At 33.8% G+C, this 21,900-nt stretch overlaps 3 protein-coding genes across 6 annotated transcripts in view; 2 read left to right on the plus strand and 1 right to left on the minus strand.

The window, feature by feature from the left end:
- The first annotated feature begins 83 nt into the window (after positions 1-83).
- On the plus strand, positions 84-6,529 carry LOC107068748 (WD repeat-containing protein 44). Of its 4 annotated transcripts, XM_089179665.1 has the most exons (8): positions 84-661; positions 967-1,138; positions 1,226-1,439; positions 1,515-1,610; positions 1,734-1,861; positions 2,071-2,208; positions 2,278-2,571; positions 2,659-6,529. In XM_089179665.1, the coding sequence occupies exons 1-8, from the start codon at positions 594-596 to the stop codon at positions 4,390-4,392; spliced, it is 2,844 nt and encodes a 947-aa protein (XP_089035791.1). In that variant the 5' UTR covers positions 84-593; the 3' UTR covers positions 4,393-6,529. The 4 variants fall into 4 exon arrangements, with proteins under 4 accessions (XP_089035791.1, XP_015180946.1, XP_015180948.1 ...); XM_015325460.2 differs by having other exon boundaries at positions 1,515-1,861; XM_015325462.2 differs by having other exon boundaries at positions 85-661; positions 1,226-1,610.
- An 845-nt stretch (positions 6,530-7,374) lies between these two features.
- Positions 7,375-16,853, plus strand: dy (transmembrane protein dusky). Its single transcript, XM_015325442.2, has 4 exons — positions 7,375-8,003; positions 11,653-11,732; positions 11,846-11,932; positions 14,624-16,853. Exons 3-4 carry the CDS (start codon positions 11,888-11,890, stop codon positions 16,328-16,330), a joined length of 1,752 nt encoding a protein of 583 aa, XP_015180928.1. The 5' UTR covers positions 7,375-8,003; positions 11,653-11,732; positions 11,846-11,887; the 3' UTR covers positions 16,331-16,853.
- Positions 16,854-18,947: 2,094 nt separating this feature from the next.
- The window catches only part of m (zona pellucida domain-containing protein miniature), a 31,112-nt gene continuing 28,159 nt past the window's right edge, over positions 18,948-21,900 (minus strand). Inside the window, exons 6-8 of the mRNA XM_089179489.1 lie at positions 21,650-21,864; positions 21,183-21,557; positions 18,948-20,715 (exon numbers count right to left, since the gene is read on the minus strand). Of these exons, the coding sequence (XP_089035615.1) occupies positions 20,113-20,715; positions 21,183-21,557; positions 21,650-21,864 (1,193 nt within the window). The 3' untranslated portion in view covers positions 18,948-20,112. The remainder of the gene's footprint in view (positions 20,716-21,182; positions 21,558-21,649; positions 21,865-21,900) is intronic.

Consider the following 21,900-nt stretch of genomic DNA (forward strand, 5'->3'; position numbering starts at 1 on the left):
GACTAACTTCAGAGCGTTCCCAACAATTCCCTAGAAAAAATTAGTGATTTTATTTTTCTACTTGGACATGGATGTTTTTACTATCTATCTATCTCTCTTTCTCTTTCTCTTTCTCTCTCTGTTTTTTTCTATCTTTCTCTTTTACCCTCTCCATCTCACTTCTCTGTAGCTGCTGCTTCCATATCACCAGCTCTGCTCGGACTTTTAGCCCTGTACAAACGACACGACGTGCGTATAACTAGTACCTATGTATTTGGATATGTATTCACATACCAATACTTATGTACTCTACGCGTGTGCGTGCTAGTACTTTCCTCACTCATTGCTTCACCCTCGCATTCGTCTCTCGCGTAAGCTTCCTCTAATAATCGGCATCGCCTCATCCTCGCTCCTCCTTATTCTCTTTTATCCTCGAAAGAGAGATAGACAGAGAGTCAACTGAATGATGTCTCCTTCTTTCCTATTGCGTCCTGAAACATCTTACCTTACTTCTACGTTCACGACTACTGTCTTCGCGATCGCGTGACGCGCGTTGCGACCTTACCACCGATGCTGACCAGAGTGTCATCGGCGATCGTTCACCAAGGACGACGATGTCTGGAAGCAGCGATTCCGAGGAGTTCTTCGACGCGGAGGACGATTCTTTCCATCGTGTATCGAGGTCATTATTTATTACTTTTACGCCTCTTTATCATATCATTTCAAATTTATTTTACATTAATGCTATTTCATTTCAATACATTAATATACTTTGTATTAATAACTTATACGAATATCTTTTTAGTTAATTATTTTATTATATAATTAGCACCTACAGTTTATTCCTTTGTTTATCTTGTCAATATTTTCAATTATATGTATTATATATTGAGAAATATGAGTCAATGATCTGTACCTGAAACAACAGGTTCTTTGCATATACATGAATATATTTCATCGTTTAATGTAATAATAATTGTATTATAGGAAAGTCAGACAGCGTGATTCAACAAGCGCAGAGATACAAATTCAAGGTGTACCAGATTCTACTAAAGAAATAGTGGATGATGTTTTTGTCAAACCCGCAGACCCTAAACCGACTTCTGATATTAAAGATAATGTAGTTTTGGAAAGAGTACAGAGCAAGGATAGACTTTTAGTAAGTATCACATAATGTTATATATGTTATATTAATAAATAACACACATCTGAAATAATAAAAATTAACAATCTATTAATATTTTAGGAGGAAGATGGAAAGGTGACACATACGGATAAGATTGTGGGCAGAAGGAGATTTCGTGAATTGAGACAACGTATGCAGACAGAAGATGATGATATTCCTGTCAATAGTTCTCCTCCGGATAGTCAAACTTCTTCCATCGAAGGAGTATATCCGATGCCTTCTAAAACGACCCACCCGTTCCGAATAATAGAACATGATACTCTCAGTCTGCAAAGTATGACTTCTTTAGGCCGAGTAGGTCGAATTTTAGCTGGCCCAACGGATAATATTTCTGGGATGCTTGCACCAGGTGTAGCCCAGTGTTCTGGATCGACTGTCATTACTCGTGAAAACCAGATGTCCTCCGTTGCTAGTATTCAAAACAAAGACGAGGATACTGCGTCTGGTAAGCTGTCTCAGTCATCAAGCGTCCTTACCTTATCAGGGGATATCCTTCAGGAATCCTCTGTTAACGGTAGATGCGATTATGTCTCTCGTCCGCAAAGTGACAAGACTGTGATGCTTCAAGAACCCGACGTCATCGCGAGTACAAAAAATAATGGGAAGGCCTTGGAGGATGGTACGAAAGTAGACGTGCCTGTAGCACCACCAAGACGTAAGAAGAAATCTAAAGTGCAAACGCCTACCGATCTTGCTGTAAGATATTTTAATATCTTTTTTCTTCTACATAAAAGAACAACAAATAGACCTATACACCTAATTCCTTCTAGTCCTTTTTATATGCAGCCTATTATTCATTCGTAAGAACATAATGGTTTGATAAATCTTTCTCAATTCTCTATTATCTAATTTTGTCATAATTAAACGTTCAAAAACGTTTCTTTATATAAATATACAAATTTCAGCCACCTACCACAGAAATCTTAGTACCAGCTTCTCCTTTACCAAGTCCAGCAAGTACCATTGAGTCTATTACAAGAGAATTCGAACATTCTCTTGATATAAGATCTGCGACCAAAGGACAATACGTTGTAAAGCCACAAGTGAGTAACGAGAAAATATATGAATGGAAATAAGTAATATCTTGAGAATACTATTATTTATTTTTCTAGGATGAAGATAAATCAAAAGCAGAAGGACCGTCGACCGAAGAACTAGAAAGAATAGAACGAATGAAAGCTGAAATACTTAGCGTACGATCTAGTGAAAAATCTAGTAGTAGTCCTATGGGATCTATATCGAGCAACAGTATTGGTCGATATTCTTTAGGACCCCATAAACTTCCTGGCTTTAGTCCACATGGTTCTAGAGAAAGACGAAAATCTGCTGGTGATCAAGATATGGTGAAACAATTAAATATGTTTGTAAGAACGCGAACTGATTCAGGAAAACGTCTTACAGATATGGTAATTATAATAATAATCGATCTTAATAATATCGATTTAAAAAACCAATTAACAGATCTAATATCTGTCTTGACTTTACGATTTCAGGAAATATTAGAACAAGTAACTGTACTCAACTTGGATACAGGAGAAAGAGTGCCATTAAGCATAGCCGAAGATAAATTACCACAATGCATTAATCCTTTATCTTTACATATAATGAGACTTACCTCGGAGTACATAAGTAATTCCAGTTTGGAAAAAGAGAAAGAAAGTGATGAGGAAAGCGTGGATAGTAAAATGTCGAGTATACCACCTGACGAGGATGTTACAGTTGGTAGAGTTCGTAAGCGTACGCAAAAGCTAAAACGATTTTTAGGATCTACGGTTAAGAAAACGATGGACAAAGCTAAATCAATCGCTCAAGAAGTATCACACGCAAGACACAAAGAAGATGTGATGGATATTGTCGACGACGTTTATCCTGGGGAACAACAATACATCAAATTAAAAGCATCCAATAGTCACAAAGGCCCATACGAATTCAGTTGTTTGCAACATGTACAGGATCTTAGTGGTGAACATGTTGGTCCAGTCTGGTGTATGAAATTTTCAGCATGCGGTAGATTATTAGGTACCGCAGGACAGGATCGTGTTTTAAGAATTTGGGTTTTAAGAGATGCATTCTCCTATTTCCAAGATATGAGAACAAAGTATAACGCGGAGAAGGTCAGTCCAACGCCGTCTCAAGAATCTTTAGTATCTCAGCAATCTATGGAGGATCCTAACGTCGTAGCGAGTGCCTTCAGTGAGATAGAAGGAACGAAGAGTCCATTTATGCCAAAGCCATTCTGTACGTATACAGGACATACGTCAGATTTACTAGACGTTTCATGGTCGAAGAACTATTTCGTTTTATCATCATCTATGGATAAGACCGTAAGACTATGGCATATATCACGAAAGGAATGCTTATGTTGCTTTCAGCATATAGATTTTGTAACAGCGATAGTGTTTCATCCACGAGATGATCGATATTTCCTTTCCGGCTCGCTCGATGGTAAACTTCGTCTCTGGAATATACCCGATAAGAAGGTAGCTGTATGGAACGAGGTAGATGGCCAAACAAAATTAATTACGGCTGCTAACTTTTGTCAAAATGGCAAATTCGCGGTCGTTGGCTCTTACGACGGTCGATGTATATTTTATAACACCGATCATTTAAAGTATCATACTCAAATAGACGTACGTTCGACGAGAGGAAAAAATTCAACCGGACGAAAAATAAGTGGTATCGAACCGATGCCTGGCGAGGACAAGATCCTAGTTACCTCGAACGATAGTCGAATACGTTTGTACGATTTAAGAGATTTAAATTTATCCTGCAAGTACAAGGGATACGTTAATGTAAGCAGTCAAATAAAAGCGAGTTTTAGTCCGGATGGTCAATACATAGTAAGCGGATCAGAAAATCAATGCATTTACATATGGAAGACTCATCACGATTACTCGAAATTTTCGAGCGTTCGTAGAGATCGTAATGACTTTTGGGAAGGAATAAAAGCTCACAATGCTGTTGTCACTTGTGCAGTATTTGCACCAAATCCAGATAGTATCATTAAACAGATAGAAGCGAGGGAGCAATGGGAAGGGAAGGATGATTCTAAAAGTATAGGACATTCAAATATGAATAATGCACCAGTTGATCCTGTAGTAGAGCAACGTACTAAAGGTTGCGGTGGTCACGTACTTGTCAGTGCTGATTTCAATGGATTCATCAAGGTTTTCTTAAATAAAACCAAACCGAAACACAGTTCGTTACCTGCTTCTGCTCTCGCGTAACGCAACATCGTTATTCATAAAAAATCAATAGTCAAATAGATATAATAATTAAATATCAAAGCATTCTTTGTCTTTATTCAATATCACGAATCTCAGATACGTTGTATGATGATAATGATGATACGGTTGAATGGTATTAAATAACTACAAGCTGTTTATTGGAAGTTTATCAAACAAATTCTATATGTTATATGCCGCGAGTATTACCTAATCGTTAATAGAGAACTATTTATCGCGTGCGATATACACATATATTTTTCAAAGCTCTTACGTGATATACGCCTATTTAACAAAAAAAAAAAAAAAAGAAAAAAATAAATAAATAAAAAGAAAAAAATAATTAAAAAAAAAAAAATAAAAAAAGAAACTTATTTTAAACGTAGCCACGAGACATGTACGCGCGCCTATGCATATATGATGATAATTCTTCTAATATATACGTATACATATATACATATATATTTACTCTTTTGCCGAAGAGACTAAAAGTATTAATTGGTAATGCTATGTGATGATGACTATGTATGTAATCCTCTTTAATCGACATTTTTTGCAAAAAAAAAAAAAAAAAAAAGAAAAACAAAACAAATCACCAAACGAACACAAATATGCCACACATTTGATAATTTCCTAAGTAAAATATCTTTTCCGGTGCTGGTTCACTGTAGTCGCGTAGTCGTTATATTTTTAAGTATAAATCACCAAAGTTATGTTACAAAAAAAAAAAAATAATAACAAAATAATATACACAATCGTTCTTTTACAAAAAGAAAAAAAAAAAAAAAGTAAAAAGAATTGAAAAAAATAATAAATAATATACGTGTCTTTATTTATTTTTTTGTTTTCTATCGAAACGCAAAGAGATGCGCAAAAGAGAGCATTTTCATAAAAAAGCAATGCGAAACAAAAGCAAAAAAAAAAAAAAAGAAATAAAACAAAAGAAGAGAAATGAAAAAGAAAGCGTAAATCATTGTATTGCAATGCAATAATAATCGACTTAATTATTAGAGAGGAATGATTTGATGAATAAGAAGTCAAGTTTTGCGAATAGATAAACTCGATAATTTACTGTTAAGCTATAAGAATTTTTTAATCCGAATATAATCATTTCTAAAATATTTTTTTGAAATCTTTAAAGTAAATATATATATATATATATATATATATATAAATAAATATGGCGCAATATACGAAAGACAATATCGTAATGTGTTTTAACGTCAAAATGCATTATTTAATGTAATTTTCTTAAAAAAAAAAAGTGTTCTTCGTAAAAATACGTTTAGAAAAGATGAGGGGGGCAAACACCTTATGGCAATATTGCTGCACTCGCAATATATGAGATTTTAGATCAACGTTCGAGATGACTCACATAATTTATTGATCACACTATGTGTTAAAGCACGTTATTTAACATCACAAGCGGTGTGAAAGCAAGCAAGCAAACAAACAAACAAATAAATAATAAACAAAAAAAAAGAAAAAACAAAATTAAAAAAAAAAAAGAAAAAAAAACATGTATGGTTATTCCTGTGCATTAAACGTTTTAGTATAGAAATTGTCACGTGCTCACGACACTCGCTAATTAGTATTGGTCATGGTGTAAAATAATGTATGTCATTCTTATCCGGTGGTAGTATCGTTGTCTGCGAAATATTGTACATTTCGTGACCTGTCAATTATAGGGAAGCAGATAATACAATTTTTAAAAAGAAGAAGAAGAAGAAGAAGCGCAAAATGATTAACAATCTGCGAAAAAGACAGTGTGTGATATATAATTCTGCAGAAGAAGACTCTATTAGAAAAAAAAAAAAGAAAAAAATACAAAATAAAAAAAGAATTTATACTTCTTTTCGTTTTCTACACGAAATAAATTCAAACGGAACGATCACATTGGCTGTTTATATAATTAATTATATTAAATGACAATGAGAAGAACACACGACTTGGATATTATTAATATTATTTACAGAGGACGACGACAATTTGAACAGCTCGCGGATTGGCTATAACGTACAACATATTTTAATTATATTGTAATTTAAATGTAAATATGCAGGAAGAAGGAATGTAGGTATTTTGTGTAAATGCAATTGTAAATATTAGATAAAATAAAGATCAAATTATCGTACCAGAATATCATCTTTTTTTTTCATTATTTCTTCAAACTGTACTTCATTTAAAAAAGCAATAAATAATAAAAAATAATAATACTAATAATAATAATAATAAAAAATAATATATATTATATTTCTTTCATATATAATATATTATTTGAAAATAATTCAAATAAATCGTAAAATCGATATATTGTAAGATCGATAATCCCACATGAACGTAAAATTAACAAATTCTTAAACCTTAAAATTAGTATAGAATTTATTTCCATTAATAATAGGAAAGTAAAATGTTTGACCATTTGAAAAAATGTTAGAACATAAAATAAAACATTTTTCAAGTATTTTTTTTTTTTTTATAAAAAAATGATGTCCTAATAAAATAAATATGTTAAAATTTCTTAATTTAAAATACACAAGGTTCTTGATAATATTGCTTCTTACCTGTTCGACCTACACCAGCGCTAGTGTCGATAATTGGAAGCTCTCGACGCGCATTTTTATTCCATGGCGGGCTTTTCGTGGCCTAGAAATTAAATCTTCACATTAATAAAAATATAATAATACTAATGATTCATTAAATAAAATATCAAATTATTACTATGATCAAATAAAATATAATTTCAACATAATAATTATTCTTATAAAAATCATTTTAAAAATTGCATTATAATTGCAATAACAACATTATAATATCATCATTAAAATGAAGAAACTATTCAAATCATCGTATCTCATTGCAAATTTGATTCTGTCAATTTAAAAAATTAAAAATCAATTTAAAAATGTATCATCGGATAATAAATATCTGATAAAAATCTCTATCATCTTATCTAAATTATCAATATTAAATGAAAAGAAAAGAAAAGAAAAGAAAAAAAGAAAATGAACAAATCTACAAAATTCTATAATAAACTTTCTCTTTCTCTCTCTTTCTCTCTTTCAAAAGAGATGTTCGTTCAGATGCTGTCATCAAGTTCGAATGAACACGAGTTAAGTTAGTGATGGTATGGTGGTAGTGGACCACTCAATAAGTAAAGAGGTGGGAAAGAAAAGAAAGAAGAAGAAGATGAAGAGAAGGAGGTGAATGAGGAGGAGAATGAGGAGATTGAAAAGGAGGAGGAGGAGGAGGAGGAGGAGGAGGTGCAAGCGTGGTGGTTGTCAGGATCGTAAGAGCTGAAACGAGAAGAGATATCCTCGGTTCTCCTCGTGTGGGACCTATATAACTGTACTGTGTGTCTGGGTCAGGGGGCGGGCCGGCAAGTTTGTAGTATACTCTGTATATCGGACAGGTGTATCCCATTCCGAGTCGACGAGTTCTCGCGTGCACCTTCGCGATCGCGGACACGCCGCAGTTGCCGCAATCAACACCGTAATCGCCGCAACCGCGTGTCGTCGCGCGAAATTGCGGCTAATCTACTACTACTACTACTACTAATCTGCGCTAATTTGCGTTAGATCGCGGTCGACGTAAATCAGGGTTGAACATTTTAGGTGAGGCTTTTATAACTCTCACCTTTTTCATCATTTTCCTTGTTTTTTTTTTTTTTTTTTTTTTTTTTTATAAATCATTTTTATCTATTTATTTTGTATTTTTCATTTTCATTATATTCACGGTCGTGCCAAGCAAGTGTCGTGTCAATTAATTTCTTTTCTTATTAATTATTCCTTTTTCTTTGCATTTTCATTTTGTTCATTTTCATTTTATCTCCTTTTAATGAATATTTATTGGGGAATTATTCGAAGAAGTGAGACGAGGTATCTTCGATTTGATAACGTTTTATACAAAGAGAGAGAGAGAGAGAGAGAGAGAGAAAAACAAGTCAACTTAAGTTACATGTAATGTTAAAACAATTGCAAGATTAGATATTGATCGGATATTATCTAATTACTAAAGATTTTATTTGCCATTAGTGAATAATTGAATGATAATGCTACGTTTGCTATCAATAAAGCTTAAACGAGGGAATATCGTGCGAAGGATTTAATCCAATTTTCGTGATGTCAACGATTGAGTTATTATGCCTACTACGAGTAGCGTAATTTAGTTCCACTAATGCGTTAATGACACTGCTAGTGATAATAATCTCTCTCTCTCTCTCTCTCTCTCTCTCTCTCTCACCTCTCTATCTATTTATCTCGGTGAGAGCAAAATTACGTGTCCCGTGTATGGTAAAGGTAGTATTACAAACGACCACGTGGTTTTTCACTTTCTTGTCATCGTACGGGATGAGTCTTTTTATTTACGTATATACTTTCGTTAAGTATGAAATTTCTGTTGAACAAAAAAAAAAAAAACAACTTGCAAATTACACGAGATATTTCTAATGTATGTTATTTTCTTATATTTTATTTCTATTTCAATCGAAGATCTTAGAAAGTATATTAGAAGTGAGGATGTATAGATAAATGGCCGATGATCCAGTTTAATAACGTTTCAGACCACATTGAGAAAGTGCAACGTGTATGGTTTCACTATCAAGTTGTCGGGTTGCTTCCTAGTAATCAATTACCATGCGATTGATACCATGCAAAAGATAAATTAAATCTAGATAACACGTACATACTCTACTTATTTCATTTTACTTTATGATACATGAATATAATCATCTATCTAAATTTATTTATTTCTCTTCTAATATCTTCAATTGAATTCTTTTGTATAAAAACAAGTTTAATAAACGTGTCGATTTAATAATCGTTTCTTATAATAATCAATTATAATTAATTAATTCTTTTTGTTTATATTTGCCGTTTCAATTAAAATTGAAAAATAGTTAATTAAAAAAAATGAAAAAAAAAAGACGAACAACAACTACATAAAAGTAAAATCACATACATCAAAATCATCGTTTGGAAAAGGATTTTAATCTTTAATAAGAAATACAAAAAAAACTCTACTTTAAACCATTGACTGCAAACTACGATTAATTACAAATGTTTAATTGCGTTAATTATGAATTAATTAAAAAGATTGAATCAAATATTTATATGATGTAAAAAAACATTTATTATCAATTATTGTAAATACCATTACAATATTCTATCAGTAACTGAATATTTTTCAGAATTTAAGGTAAAACGCTCTAAATATGTCTGCCAGTCAATGGGATTAACAGATTTGAAAATAGTTAATACGAAGAAATCAAAGTTTTTGTTGTTGTGTGAATATGAGTATGTGCACGTAAAGTTTTTGGTCGAGATAGGTTGGTCAAAATCATGTTTGTAAAAAGAGAGAGAGAGACAGAGAGAGAGAGAGAACGGCTTTGGTAGGCTACGATGAGAATAAGAGGGAGTGAAAGGAAAGATGTTAAGGGGAAATGAGGAGGAGAATGGGAAGGGGGGGGGGGTGAAGTACACGAATGAAAAAACTAAAGAAGAGAGGAGGTCTCGGGGTCTCTTCTCCTTTCTCTATATAGGTCACTATTAGGTATGTATGTACTCATTATACGAATGCCTGACTTTGGAATTACCAAACCGTTATATGTATTTGGCACTACGCCACATCTTCTTCTTCTTCTTCTTCGTGCTCGATTCAACGATTTAGTATGTAGAAGAACAGACGTGTAAATAGCCCCAGGTGATTTTTATTATTCGAACGTTGTATGAGGAACAAGTGTTCAACGATTAGTCGATGACACGAATTGCAAATCGATTAAAATTCAAATATATTATTTTTTTTATTTTTTTTTATTTTATCACATTACTAAGCTCGTTCATTTGTAATCGGATATACGATAGGATATAAGATTTTTCTACAATTTTATATCGAATGTTGGATAATAAATACTAGATGAAAGATCGTAGAAGGCAGGAGGAAGAGAAAGGGGGACGGAGGGATCATCGAACTTTATCTAATTTCCATTTTATTGGAACGACAAGTCACGATTTGTCCTTGGTTATCGATCAAGCACGTGAGTGAGTCGAGATCGAGAACGGTTCGTTCGATCGTAGGATCCCGTAATTGTTTTACCATTTTGCCTGGAGGCATTTCGTTTTTTTTTTCTTGATACGATCGAATGATCTTTATGCGGTACGAGGTTTTAAAGATATCCTATCGGTATGAAGTAAATAAATGGATAATTTATAAATAATGATTATTGTTCTTTAAACTAATCAAAATGTCTGTGATTATATTGTTATCTTTTAACGAAGGTACTTAAGTCATTTCTTTGTAAGATTGTTCCGCGTTTACTGGCACAATGAACGCTATATCGCGATGTAACAGTAAGTGCAGTAAGGTACATACATATATATATGTATATATCAACCGCTAATTCAATGCCGGAGAGTCAACGTTCAACAACTCGACGGACCGTGTCACCTGGTCAAGGTCTTGCGTCTTCACGACGTTTCCTTTTGACTCTTCTCAACGAAGACAAGTATATGCAAGAGTAACGAAACCCACTTGCCTACATTCGGTAAATACGTGACGATACTAAACAATATCTTCTTATACTGAAAAAAAAAGAAGAAAACAAATACATTTTTCTATTTGTCAAAGACAAAAACAAATTTCAATTTATTCAGAAAGTATTATGATTGTGTGGTTTTGTATCATAGTTAATTAGAAAGTTCATTTAAATATTATTTTTGTTTTTTTAAATTGACCAGAACTTTTCAAGCAATCAAATATTATTTTACAATAACAAAAAAAGAACATTGTTTTATCGAATAAATGTGTTCACACTTGTGTGTTGTGTTGTTAAAAATATAATATATGTATGTAACGTTTTGTAAATTACAATTAAATGATTATTTCGATCGATCGAATGATCGGTAGTAGGGTTGGATGGGAGGGGAGGAAAGGATTTGTAAAAAAAAAGATAACGGAGCGAAAAGCCGGACATTCGGTAGGAATTTGGGACGGGTGACCTAGTGGTTGGTTGAACGAGGCGTGCTCGTCTGATAATTGCCGATCAAACATGAGCGAACTGTCGAAGGACAGTGCGATGTCGGACTCACAAAAGTATTTTCTCTCGTATTACTACTTGGTAGAGACTACGGTTAACGGTTAACGCCTCTATTCTCGTCTCCTTTTTCGTTGATTCCCGTTGACGACTACGACGACTACGACTAAGACTAAGAAAACGTCTATTGCACTTTTCTCATTACGGTTAAAACGTCTACTTTACGATTACAGGATCCAGTTGGCCATTGTGAACTCTCGCGGGAAAAACGTCCCGGTATAATCGTGTTCAAACGTACCTCGATTAAATACAGGTAAATCAATGTTTACAACGATAAATTTATCATCACTTAATCCAGTTTCAAATGTGTTACCTGATATGTAAATATATATATATATACATATTTATTTTGTTTTGATATTTTAGGGGTTGCACTTTCGAGTGCCTCACCGTGGACGCCAACGCGGTATGCGGTTACGTGTTTTCGTCCTAGCCTGTCTCCTAATCAAGGGGGTGAGTTTTAAATATCCATTTAAAAATATAATAATAAACAATAAGAAAAAATAAGAAAGAGGGGATAAGATAAAAGAATCTTTAATTTGTATCAAAGATGAAAGATATGCTTAAAATGATAATAAATAAAAGGAATAAGAATAAGAATAAAAGGAAAGGTATAAAAGATTTTGGAAATAGGTCGAGACCGCCCAGAAGCGAGATCGGTACGAGTTTGCTCTCGGATAATTACGACATTATAACCCACATATTTATCTCTCTCTCTCTTTCTCTCTTTCTCTTTCTCTCTATCTCTCAGTTGATACTTGTGGAGTAGTCGCAATGCCGTTACCCACCAGTGCTCTGACCCAGAGCTAAGGGCGACTTCAATGTCTCGAAATGGTTGTTGTACGATCCGGCTCATCCGCCATGTCTTTGCTGACTGTTCTCCAAGCACTGTATAACGTTTTATCCCTCTCTACCCTCTCTCTTCCTCCTCATCCTCTTCTTCTTATTCCCTTCTTACAACCATGCGCTTCTTTGCAAGGTGCCGGCAAAAATGTTGCACTCAGAACGACCGGTTCCTTTAACAACGACAAGACGATAATATATATATACATATACACATTCATACACATACAAATACGCATACATATAAACACGCATACACCTATATATTTTCGCCCACCATTCTCCTCTACTGGGCCGACACGATTTTCGATCCGTTCGCAAGGCTTACGCCTTTTATCTTTCAACAAACCTGCAACAACCGTGCAGACCCGCATTCGGAATGCAATCTTACTTAGCCATGGCTAACATTTTCTTGCGGTTACCTGTTTTTTTTTTCTTTTTTTTTTTTTTTATCAGGAACAACGGGTACCTACCACGATATATACATGTATATATATGTACACCAAAATCTCATTTCTTTTACATTCTTTCATTTACATTTTGACAGTTATCGAACCATTACGGGGTATTATACCTATATCTTTTTCTTTTGTAATGTATTTCTAGAATTGTTTGAAATCTCGAAGACGCGCGTCATAGTGCGTGAAAGAGTAATTTTAACTAACGTGTAATTTCAAGTAGAATCTTTATAGTTATCTTTACACTAACTTGTTCTCGTATATTTTGATAAATTAAAAGGAAGAGAAGATAATCTTAACATTTAATCTTAATGTTTATTAGTTGACTCGATAAGTGATAAGCCTAATCTAATTAAATTCTATTTGACTTAGTAATAATTAATAAATAAGTCATTTCTTTTCGATAAAACCGGTAATATAAATTTACATTTATAATGTTAGATAACGCTTCGTAAAGATCGTTTACGCGATCAATGGAAGCACCATGAGTATGGTGAATGAAGCGTTTTACAACTTATCAGTGTCCACTTCTTCGAAGTAACGTTTAACCAGTGATCATCCTCTCAAGAGACCCCTTTACAAGGTAGTACTCAAGAATGTTGCACAGTCCACGACGATGACCGGTTTTGTCGATGCTTTATCGCATTATTGCATTCTTCAGGAAGAAAAGGGGGGAATGATTATTTCGACCCATTTACACGCCTTTCTTTTTCATCCTCATCCTCCTTCTCTTCCCTACCTCCTATTGTATATCCCTTAACCTTTTTTATTTTGTCAAAAAATTTACTAAATTATTAAACACCGATGCATGGTTTGAAACAATAACGTTCCATTTTATTAGAAATCGGTCAGAGGTTTTAATCGATAAGTTAAAAGTATTGTTCCAAATTCATACAACGGAAGAAAAGAAAAAAAGAAGCTGAAAAAGCTGTCGTATCTTTTTACGTTGAAAAGAATCAAATGGGTATAAGCAAAAGCAAACAAACAAACAAGTAAGCAAGCAAGCAAGCAAGCAACGGTCGTAGCACGAGTGACCTAGTAGGCCTTCCTCGAATTATGGGACATGCGGGTTGGAAAGCCATGACGAGACAAGCCCGGACATTGCCGATCGTTGGAAGGCCAAGGAGAGTTGTTCGGCGCATTCGAAGAGCGCATCAGAAGTGGTGTCTTGGTGCTTGATGGCCGATTGACCCGCAGCTAAAGACACGGCTGGCCCGTTATGCCCCAGGGTTACGCGTGACGCAATAAGCCACTCTATGCTCAACCGCTTATACACGAGTACACACAACATTGATGCTCCTATTCTGTCTTTTACTTTGTCCCTACCCAACTCGCCGACCTATAGTCATCATTCGTTGAACCAATCTGAATCGAGTTTCTCGATCTTCTTCTTTCCCCAGCATGTCTTTCGTTTCTTTTACTGACAGTTGTTTCAAAACAGTTTTACGATAATAAATGAACGTTACCCTAGCCTCTGAGAAATTATTATTATTCATTTTCTTATAGGATAGATCGAAACGAGTGATATTACTCTTTTTCTCATTTTTAATAACAAGATTAAATTGATGATAAAAACGTGAGAACTTACTTTTTTTTTTGTTATCACGACGATGACGCGTGTGGTCTTTCAGAACGAGAGGAACGAGAAAAGAAAAAAACTAAAAAGAAGCGAGAGAGAGAGAAAGATTTACCAGTCGCTAATTATGCAGGAGGCCGACGTTAATCTACTTTCGCGTTCCTCACCATCATTAATCTTTTCCATAGGCACTTGATTCCAACGTACTACTTGCAAAAACCGTTTTCAATATCACTTCTCATTTTATTTCTCTTTCTCTTAAAACAGCTGGCTCGAACAGAAGAGGTGGAAGTGGTCGAGGCGATTCCAGGCGAGGAAAAGAGGAACGAAAATTCTCCGTTAAATCGGCAGGACAACGACATCAATAGTTCCGACCAGTTAGTTTTGGATTCCTTGGGTGAAAAGGATGGGGCAGGAAGTCATTACAAATCTGGGAGTCTCCGAGGTAATCCACTGCCACCAGGTCGAGGTGGGATCGGCATGCCTCATCCGAGACCTCATCACAATGTCGCTTATCATGGTCCTCCACCGCCTTTGCCAGCTCATAAGACGCAACCCGAGGCCATGGATAAGATCTATACGACTGGTGGAGGTGGCGTCAGTACTGCGGTAGGTGCTGAACCATGGCCTGCACCGACCCCAGACATGCCGATGATCGTATCGCTCGACGTAAAGTGCGAGAAAAGTTTAATGAAGGTTTATCTTGGATTTGACAAGCCATTTTATGGTATAGTCTTTAGCAAGGGACATTACAGTAATGTCAATTGTGTTCATTTACCAGCCGGGCTTGGTCGTACATCAGTAAACTTTGAAATAAGCGTACACGCTTGTGGTACTGCTGGCAATACGGAGAATGGTCTTTATGGATATGGAGCTGGATCGGGGACCTACTTCGAAAACATCATTGTCATACAATACGATCCGCAGGTGCAAGAAGTCTGGGACCAAGCTCGCAAGTTACGATGCACTTGGCACGATCTCTATGAGAAATCAGTTACCTTCCGACCTTTTCCCGTTGACATGTTGGACGTCGTTCGTGCGGATTTTGCCGGGGACAATGTTGGTTGTTGGATGCAGATACAGGTTGGTAAAGGTCCATGGGCTTCCGAAGTTTCTGGTTTGGTTAAAATTGGACAAACTATGACGATGGTTTTGGCGATCAAGGATGACGATTCGAAGTTTGACATGCTTGTAAGAAACTGCATGGCTCACGATGGCAAACGAGCACCGATACAGCTCGTTGATCAGAGAGGTTGCATCACGAGACCTAAATTAATGTCGAGATTCACTAAGATCAAGAACTTTGGTGCTTCGGCTTCTGTATTATCTTACGCCCATTTCCAAGCATTCAAGTTTCCAGATTCTATGGAGGTACACTTTCAGTGTACAATACAGATATGCAGATATCACTGTCCAGAACAGTGTTCCGAATCCTCTCCATTACTCGAACCACAAGGACCTGGCTTATTTGAGAATCATCATCATCATCAATCTAATGGACCACCTGATGCTGGTTATGGTTTACCACCTCCTCTGCCAATACATTTGGAAGCTTACTTGCAAGCAGCTGCTGGTAGACCGAGAGATGAAAGACGAAGAAAATCTCGAGAGATCGTAGCAACTCCGGAAAAATCTGTTGGAGTCAATAGAATCATCAGAGTCGTATCTACCGGTGATTTAACATTTTCCATCGATGAGAATAACAACGGAGATATGAACGGACCAACTATGGTGTTTCCACAAAAAACTGAGACTCCTACTGCTGGTTCAACAATGATTTGCATGACTACACCTGGCTTTGCGGTGACATTAGTAGTTCTACTTGCAGTTTTACTTTGCTCTTGCATATTATCAACTTATCTCTGTATACGTCTAAGACCATTCTCGATAAAATCACGAAAATCTGTGTCCTATTGCAGCAGAGAACAAAATGGTGCACCGAAAAAATCCTCGAGGATGTGTTTCTACTCTTAGTGTATCACATTGAACGTTTTTAACATTAGAAGAAACTATCTTCTTAACTCGGCGAACTATTGGGACTGAGAGGATAATAAAATTATGTTTTGTGCATTGATCGATTAAGTACAATCGTTGTTTTTTTGTAAAACGCATTAGTCAGTTACCAATATTCTTTTTGTTTTTGTTTTTATTATTTATGTCGAAAGAGGAAAAAAAGACGCCTATCGATTTTAATAAAAATGATCGTACATCTGGCAGACTATTTATCTTTTAAAGATGCTACAAGTACGATTATTTTTATTATAATATGATACTTGAAAAAAAAAAGGAAAATTTTTAAATGTGGTAACTTTAAAAAAAATAATCATTTGATCAAGATTATTATTTCCTTTCTTCCCATGTTCATTGCCAATTTTCGCAGAGGCTATCGCTTTTCGTAAGCACAATTTCATATTGCAATATGTGTAATTATTATTTAAATGAAACATTTTTTATTCTTTTAATTTGTTTGATTTCATGAAGAATATATATATATATATATATATATATATATATATATGAAACTGTGCTTTGTTTACGATATATGTAATATCGAAAAGCGACCGATGATAAAAGTGCCGAAATACTTAGTCAAAGATAATCAAACTGTTTATTCATGCGTTTGTTTATTCCGTTTCACCACAAGTCGTTTTTTTAACACTTTAATGGCCGCATGTGTACGCAGTCAAACGTCGTTACCAGGGGCCCGGTAATATTTTTCAAGAATTAATTTAAAAAAAAAAAAAAAAAACAACTTTATTGTCATTCACGAAAAAATTAACATAAAACAAAAAACAACAATTTAATAAGAACATTAATTTTACATATATAATAATTTTAAATATATATATATAAAGTTATAAATAAAATAACGGCCAATGTTCCAACTATCACACACATGTTGTGTGAGCGACCATTAAAGTGTTAATAATTCTTTATAATAATAATAATAATTGTATGCGATTTATCTGGTATCTGGGTTGAAATCTTTTTTTTTTTTTTTTAATTTAAGTGACGTTCTCGTTAACGATATAAAAAAAAAAAAGAAAATTGAATTGAAGAAAAAGAAGAAGAATGTTTTTTTTTTTACTCACAGTCTCGTTGTTTTGTGAATTAAGAAAAAAAGAAGAGCTGAAAATATTTTTTCAAGCTTGGACGGTGCCAATAAATTATTCATGTTTATATTATATATACATTATAATTAATAATAATAATAATAATAATAATAATAATAATAATAATAATAATAATAATAATAATAATAATAATAATAGTAATATTAATAATCTATTTAATGTAATTTTCAAAACAGAGTAATATCAAAATTAGATAAATCATGTAAAAGAGATGACAGGAAAATAAAATGTAAAAGTGTAAGGTAAATAGTGGATAAAAAAAAAAGAAGAAAAAAAAAAGAAGATTTTTCTCGAGTTTGTAGAAAATTTCTTTTTTCATCGTATAGTTCGTTGTTTATATAAATTATTTGATTATATTTATTTATTTATTTAATATCACATATTTTCTGCGTCTTTATTAGTCGTATTCTAATTAAGAAATATAATATTTATAATATCAATTATTAATTTGAAATTAATTTATTTTAATTTTCAACTGGTATATAAAAGAAAAAAAAAAAAAAAAGAAATAATCAAATATCTTTTAAAATGTTATCTCAATTTTCGTAGAATATTAGATAATGGAGTTTAGATAATTTAGATTATAAATAGTTTTTTTTTTAAATAATTAATTCAAATCCGTGCGAATTATTATTATTATTATTATATAAGAGAGAACGTAGAAATAAGTTTATTTAAACGTACCTTTTGTTCATTGGATGAACGTGTCCAATTTGAAAAAGGCAATGTCTATATTTTTATACGCGTATGTTTATAATAAATTTATTTTTTATTTACAAAAATGTATATTTTCTTATTTATATATATATATATATATATATATATAATAATGTTCTATCCGCTAGGAGAGATGGGTTTTCGTGATTTGTTATTTTTTTCTTCTTTTTTTTTTTTTATAGAAAAGAATTTTCTCTCTCCTATTTTATTGTATATTCTTAATTTATTTTTTATTTTTTTATATATATTTATTTATTTATGGGATGAATAATCATCTAAATCATCCAATAATCATTCGAGATACTGTAAATATATTTATTGTCTTAAATTGTTTAAATGCATATTGTTTAAATAGAAACATCATCTTCAAAAATATATTATCGAATTGATCATTATGAATTAAATTTTTTAATTGGAATATTTTGTTTCAATTTTTTTTTCTTGTTTTTTTTTCTTTTTTTTTTCATTTAACGCTATATAAAAAGAAATTTATATTTATATATTTAAAAAAAAAAAAAATACAATTGAATATAAAAATCATGAAAAGTACGATTAGAGAAGAAGAATTATTGTTCGTACAATTAAATTAATATATTTATCCTTATATTTCTAAACGTACAAGAGAAAATAAAATTTTTTTTTTTTTACACGTCTAACACACGTATATTTATTATTATTATTATTATTATTATTATTTATATAAACGTAAAGTTTGATTTTCTTAAAAAATTAATACGCGTTGTGACATTCACGGTACTTCTCTCCATTTTATCTTCTTATTTGTTTCTTCTTCTTTATCTTTTTTTTTTTTTTGGGATAAATAAAATAATAAGATTTGATATTAATAAAGAAAAGTATAGAAAAGAGCAAAGAACAGAGAAAAGAATAGAAAAAGAAAAATAGAAACAACGTGACACGATTGTTTTATAATAATAAAGGCTAATGAACTTTTACACAACGAGTATACAAATTATCATCTAAAGAAGAACAAAAATTATGTAGAAATGAGAAAAGATTATGTGTTACGATATAAAAAAAAATAAAAAAATAAAAAAATAAAAATGAAATATTTGTCTCTTCTCGTTCGATGGCGTCTGGTTTAATTAACAAGAAAATTCTCATTTCTAATTTTGAAACATTTAACTAAATACATGGTGTCATTCATTTAATTTTACAATTTAGATTATACATACATTTAAGAACATCATCATCATCATTATTATGACACCTAGAAATGATTAATTTCATTCACCTTTCTTTATTAACAAATAATAGTCAAATAGAACACGTCAAACAATTTGGATGATATCAAATGGTTGAAGAAAAGGTGATTTTTGTTTCGAACGTGAATCGGCAATGAAGGTGAGCTTGTATCTTTCCAGACACGTATCGCTATTATCCCTTAAAGGTTTCACGATATCCTGAGCTTCGAGAGAGAGAGAGAGAGAGAGAGAAAGAGAAAGAGAAAGACAATAAGGATTGGCATTAATGGCTCGAGAAATGTAGTTGGAACGATAGAAGACCCATCGTCTCTCGTGAATACGAACGACCAAATCTTTCGACGATGTCCTTTGAATAGAATGAATTGAAGATAACTCTAACGAAAGATAAACGGTAAAAGAAAGAGAAGAAAGAAAGATAGAAAGGAGAAGAAAATTAATAAAAAAATAAAAAAAAAAAATTAAAAAAAAATGGAAAAAAAAAGATTACTAACTGTCGACTAATATACGACTCGGAGATTATTGATTGATCGGGCTTGATCCTACGTACGCATCCTTACGTTTTACTTTGTACAGCGTATTATTGCACATAGTCTCTCGGAGAGCATTATTATCACTGCTTGGGATAATCTGTCCGATGAAATGAATCGTCGAGTCGCTCGGAGTAGTCGTCAACACAGTTTAATCAGCCTCTTTCAACCGAAGGTGTCTCTCTGGAGACTATTTCGTTAGTTTGTTTTTGCAATTGCGCGGATGAGGGTGGTGGCGGTGGAGGTGGTGGTGGTCTCGTCGTGCAACGTACACGAAGTAAACCATAAAGCAACCAACCGTTTGTCGTAGGTCCACCAACAACTGCTCGATTTTTTCTGCTACTACCAACTACCGCTTCACGTTGAGCTTGCAATCGATGCAACATAGCACCAGCAACCAGTGCCGAGACTACGGCTGAAAGGGCTACCACTACGAAAAGTGCACTGAACCCTGGCATTGGTAAACAAATACCATATACGACCTCCTCTCGTATTCTTCCTTGAAAGACCGTAACAGCTTCAGCGTGGGTGTCAGGACTGAAGGCCAGGTCAGCTTCCGAGATTACTTCGTAGATTCCACTAACACCAACGTCTGCGCTTCTAACCTTTCTGTCCGACACCACGACCGATCTCTTTCGTCTCACGTTAACAGAAGACAACGGTGTCACTGGCCTCGAATCACCGTCCTCTTCTAAGTTACGCGGTCCGTGAGGAAATTGTTCACGGTCGCTCTCGTATCTCGTCACTCTTGGTGGTTCCTGTAAATAGATAATACAAATATTTTTCACAGGAAATCAAAATGATCTTTATCTAGAAAAAAATTATAATACGTTACATTATTATTCATTTACGTTAATTAAATTTTATTTATTTAAATATACTTATTTATTTTAACGAGAATTATTCGATGCTGTAAAATCCCTCGCACCCATTCTACCATTCTTGTGATTAAAGAGATCATTATGTCAATGAGAAAAGTAGAGAGTATCGCTAGTTAGTTAGATCTTTGATCTAACTAAAGAGAGCCTACCAACATTGCTTGGGAACTCGAAACGAGGTGGAAACATAATGCGGCTGATAATTGGAAGCAACTGACAATTAGTCTGATTCAATTACAATGCGAATAGAGTTAAATAGTACTTTTATTAAGAGTAATAGTGTTGAGTGATATGATAGGAGGAGTTTAAAAATGTAATTTTAAAATCACTGTATAAATCATAATTACCAAGTACGGCCGCGAAAGATCGTCCGGATGTACATCGTCCTCGTTTTGCGGTTCTATTACGGGTGCTGGTAGTCGATTGTTAGTTTGCGGCTGTGCCTTTACAACTGACTTCTCGATCCCCAGAAATTGTCCGCCTATCGAAGTCATCTCGTCACCGTTCTGAATGATGTCGTCGTAAAGGGAACCGTCATTTTGCTCATCGTTTACGCCTCCATCGTTTTTCTCCGCACTATTATTATCGTCGTTATGAATGATGGGCGTTCCTGTGGTTTGATGATATTGCTGAAGGATTTGATCCTTCCGTTCTTGAATATAATGGCCAACCGAACCGCTAAGCTGACAGTGGTCGAGACAACCGTGCCGACAGATCTCCACCTTGACGAACAAAATAATCAAAAATGAAATAATCTTTTCATACGTTGAAACCAATTGTTCGATCAAATTTCATTTGAAAACAATCGTCTAACCTTGCATTTGATGTGAACGCTTAGAGCATCGGGAAATTTGAAAGCATGGAAGAACGCATATGTTATTACTGTAGCACGATCATCCGATCCTCTGGCCTTGAGAAAACGGCTTATCATCTTAGGCCTTAGAACGCATCCAAACTCGTCGCTTAGTTGTATCGTGTGACCACCACCGTCCGATGCTACGCACGATTTAACTCTCATGTCGAACTCACCTGCGCCCAGTTTAATAACGAGAATTATGTTAGAGT

This window comes from Polistes dominula, unplaced genomic scaffold (genome assembly GCF_049000335.1).
Source record: "Polistes dominula isolate Pdom_NZ unplaced genomic scaffold, Pdom_raw_medaka contig_27, whole genome shotgun sequence".
Classification (NCBI taxonomy): domain Eukaryota; kingdom Metazoa; phylum Arthropoda; class Insecta; order Hymenoptera; family Vespidae; genus Polistes; species Polistes dominula.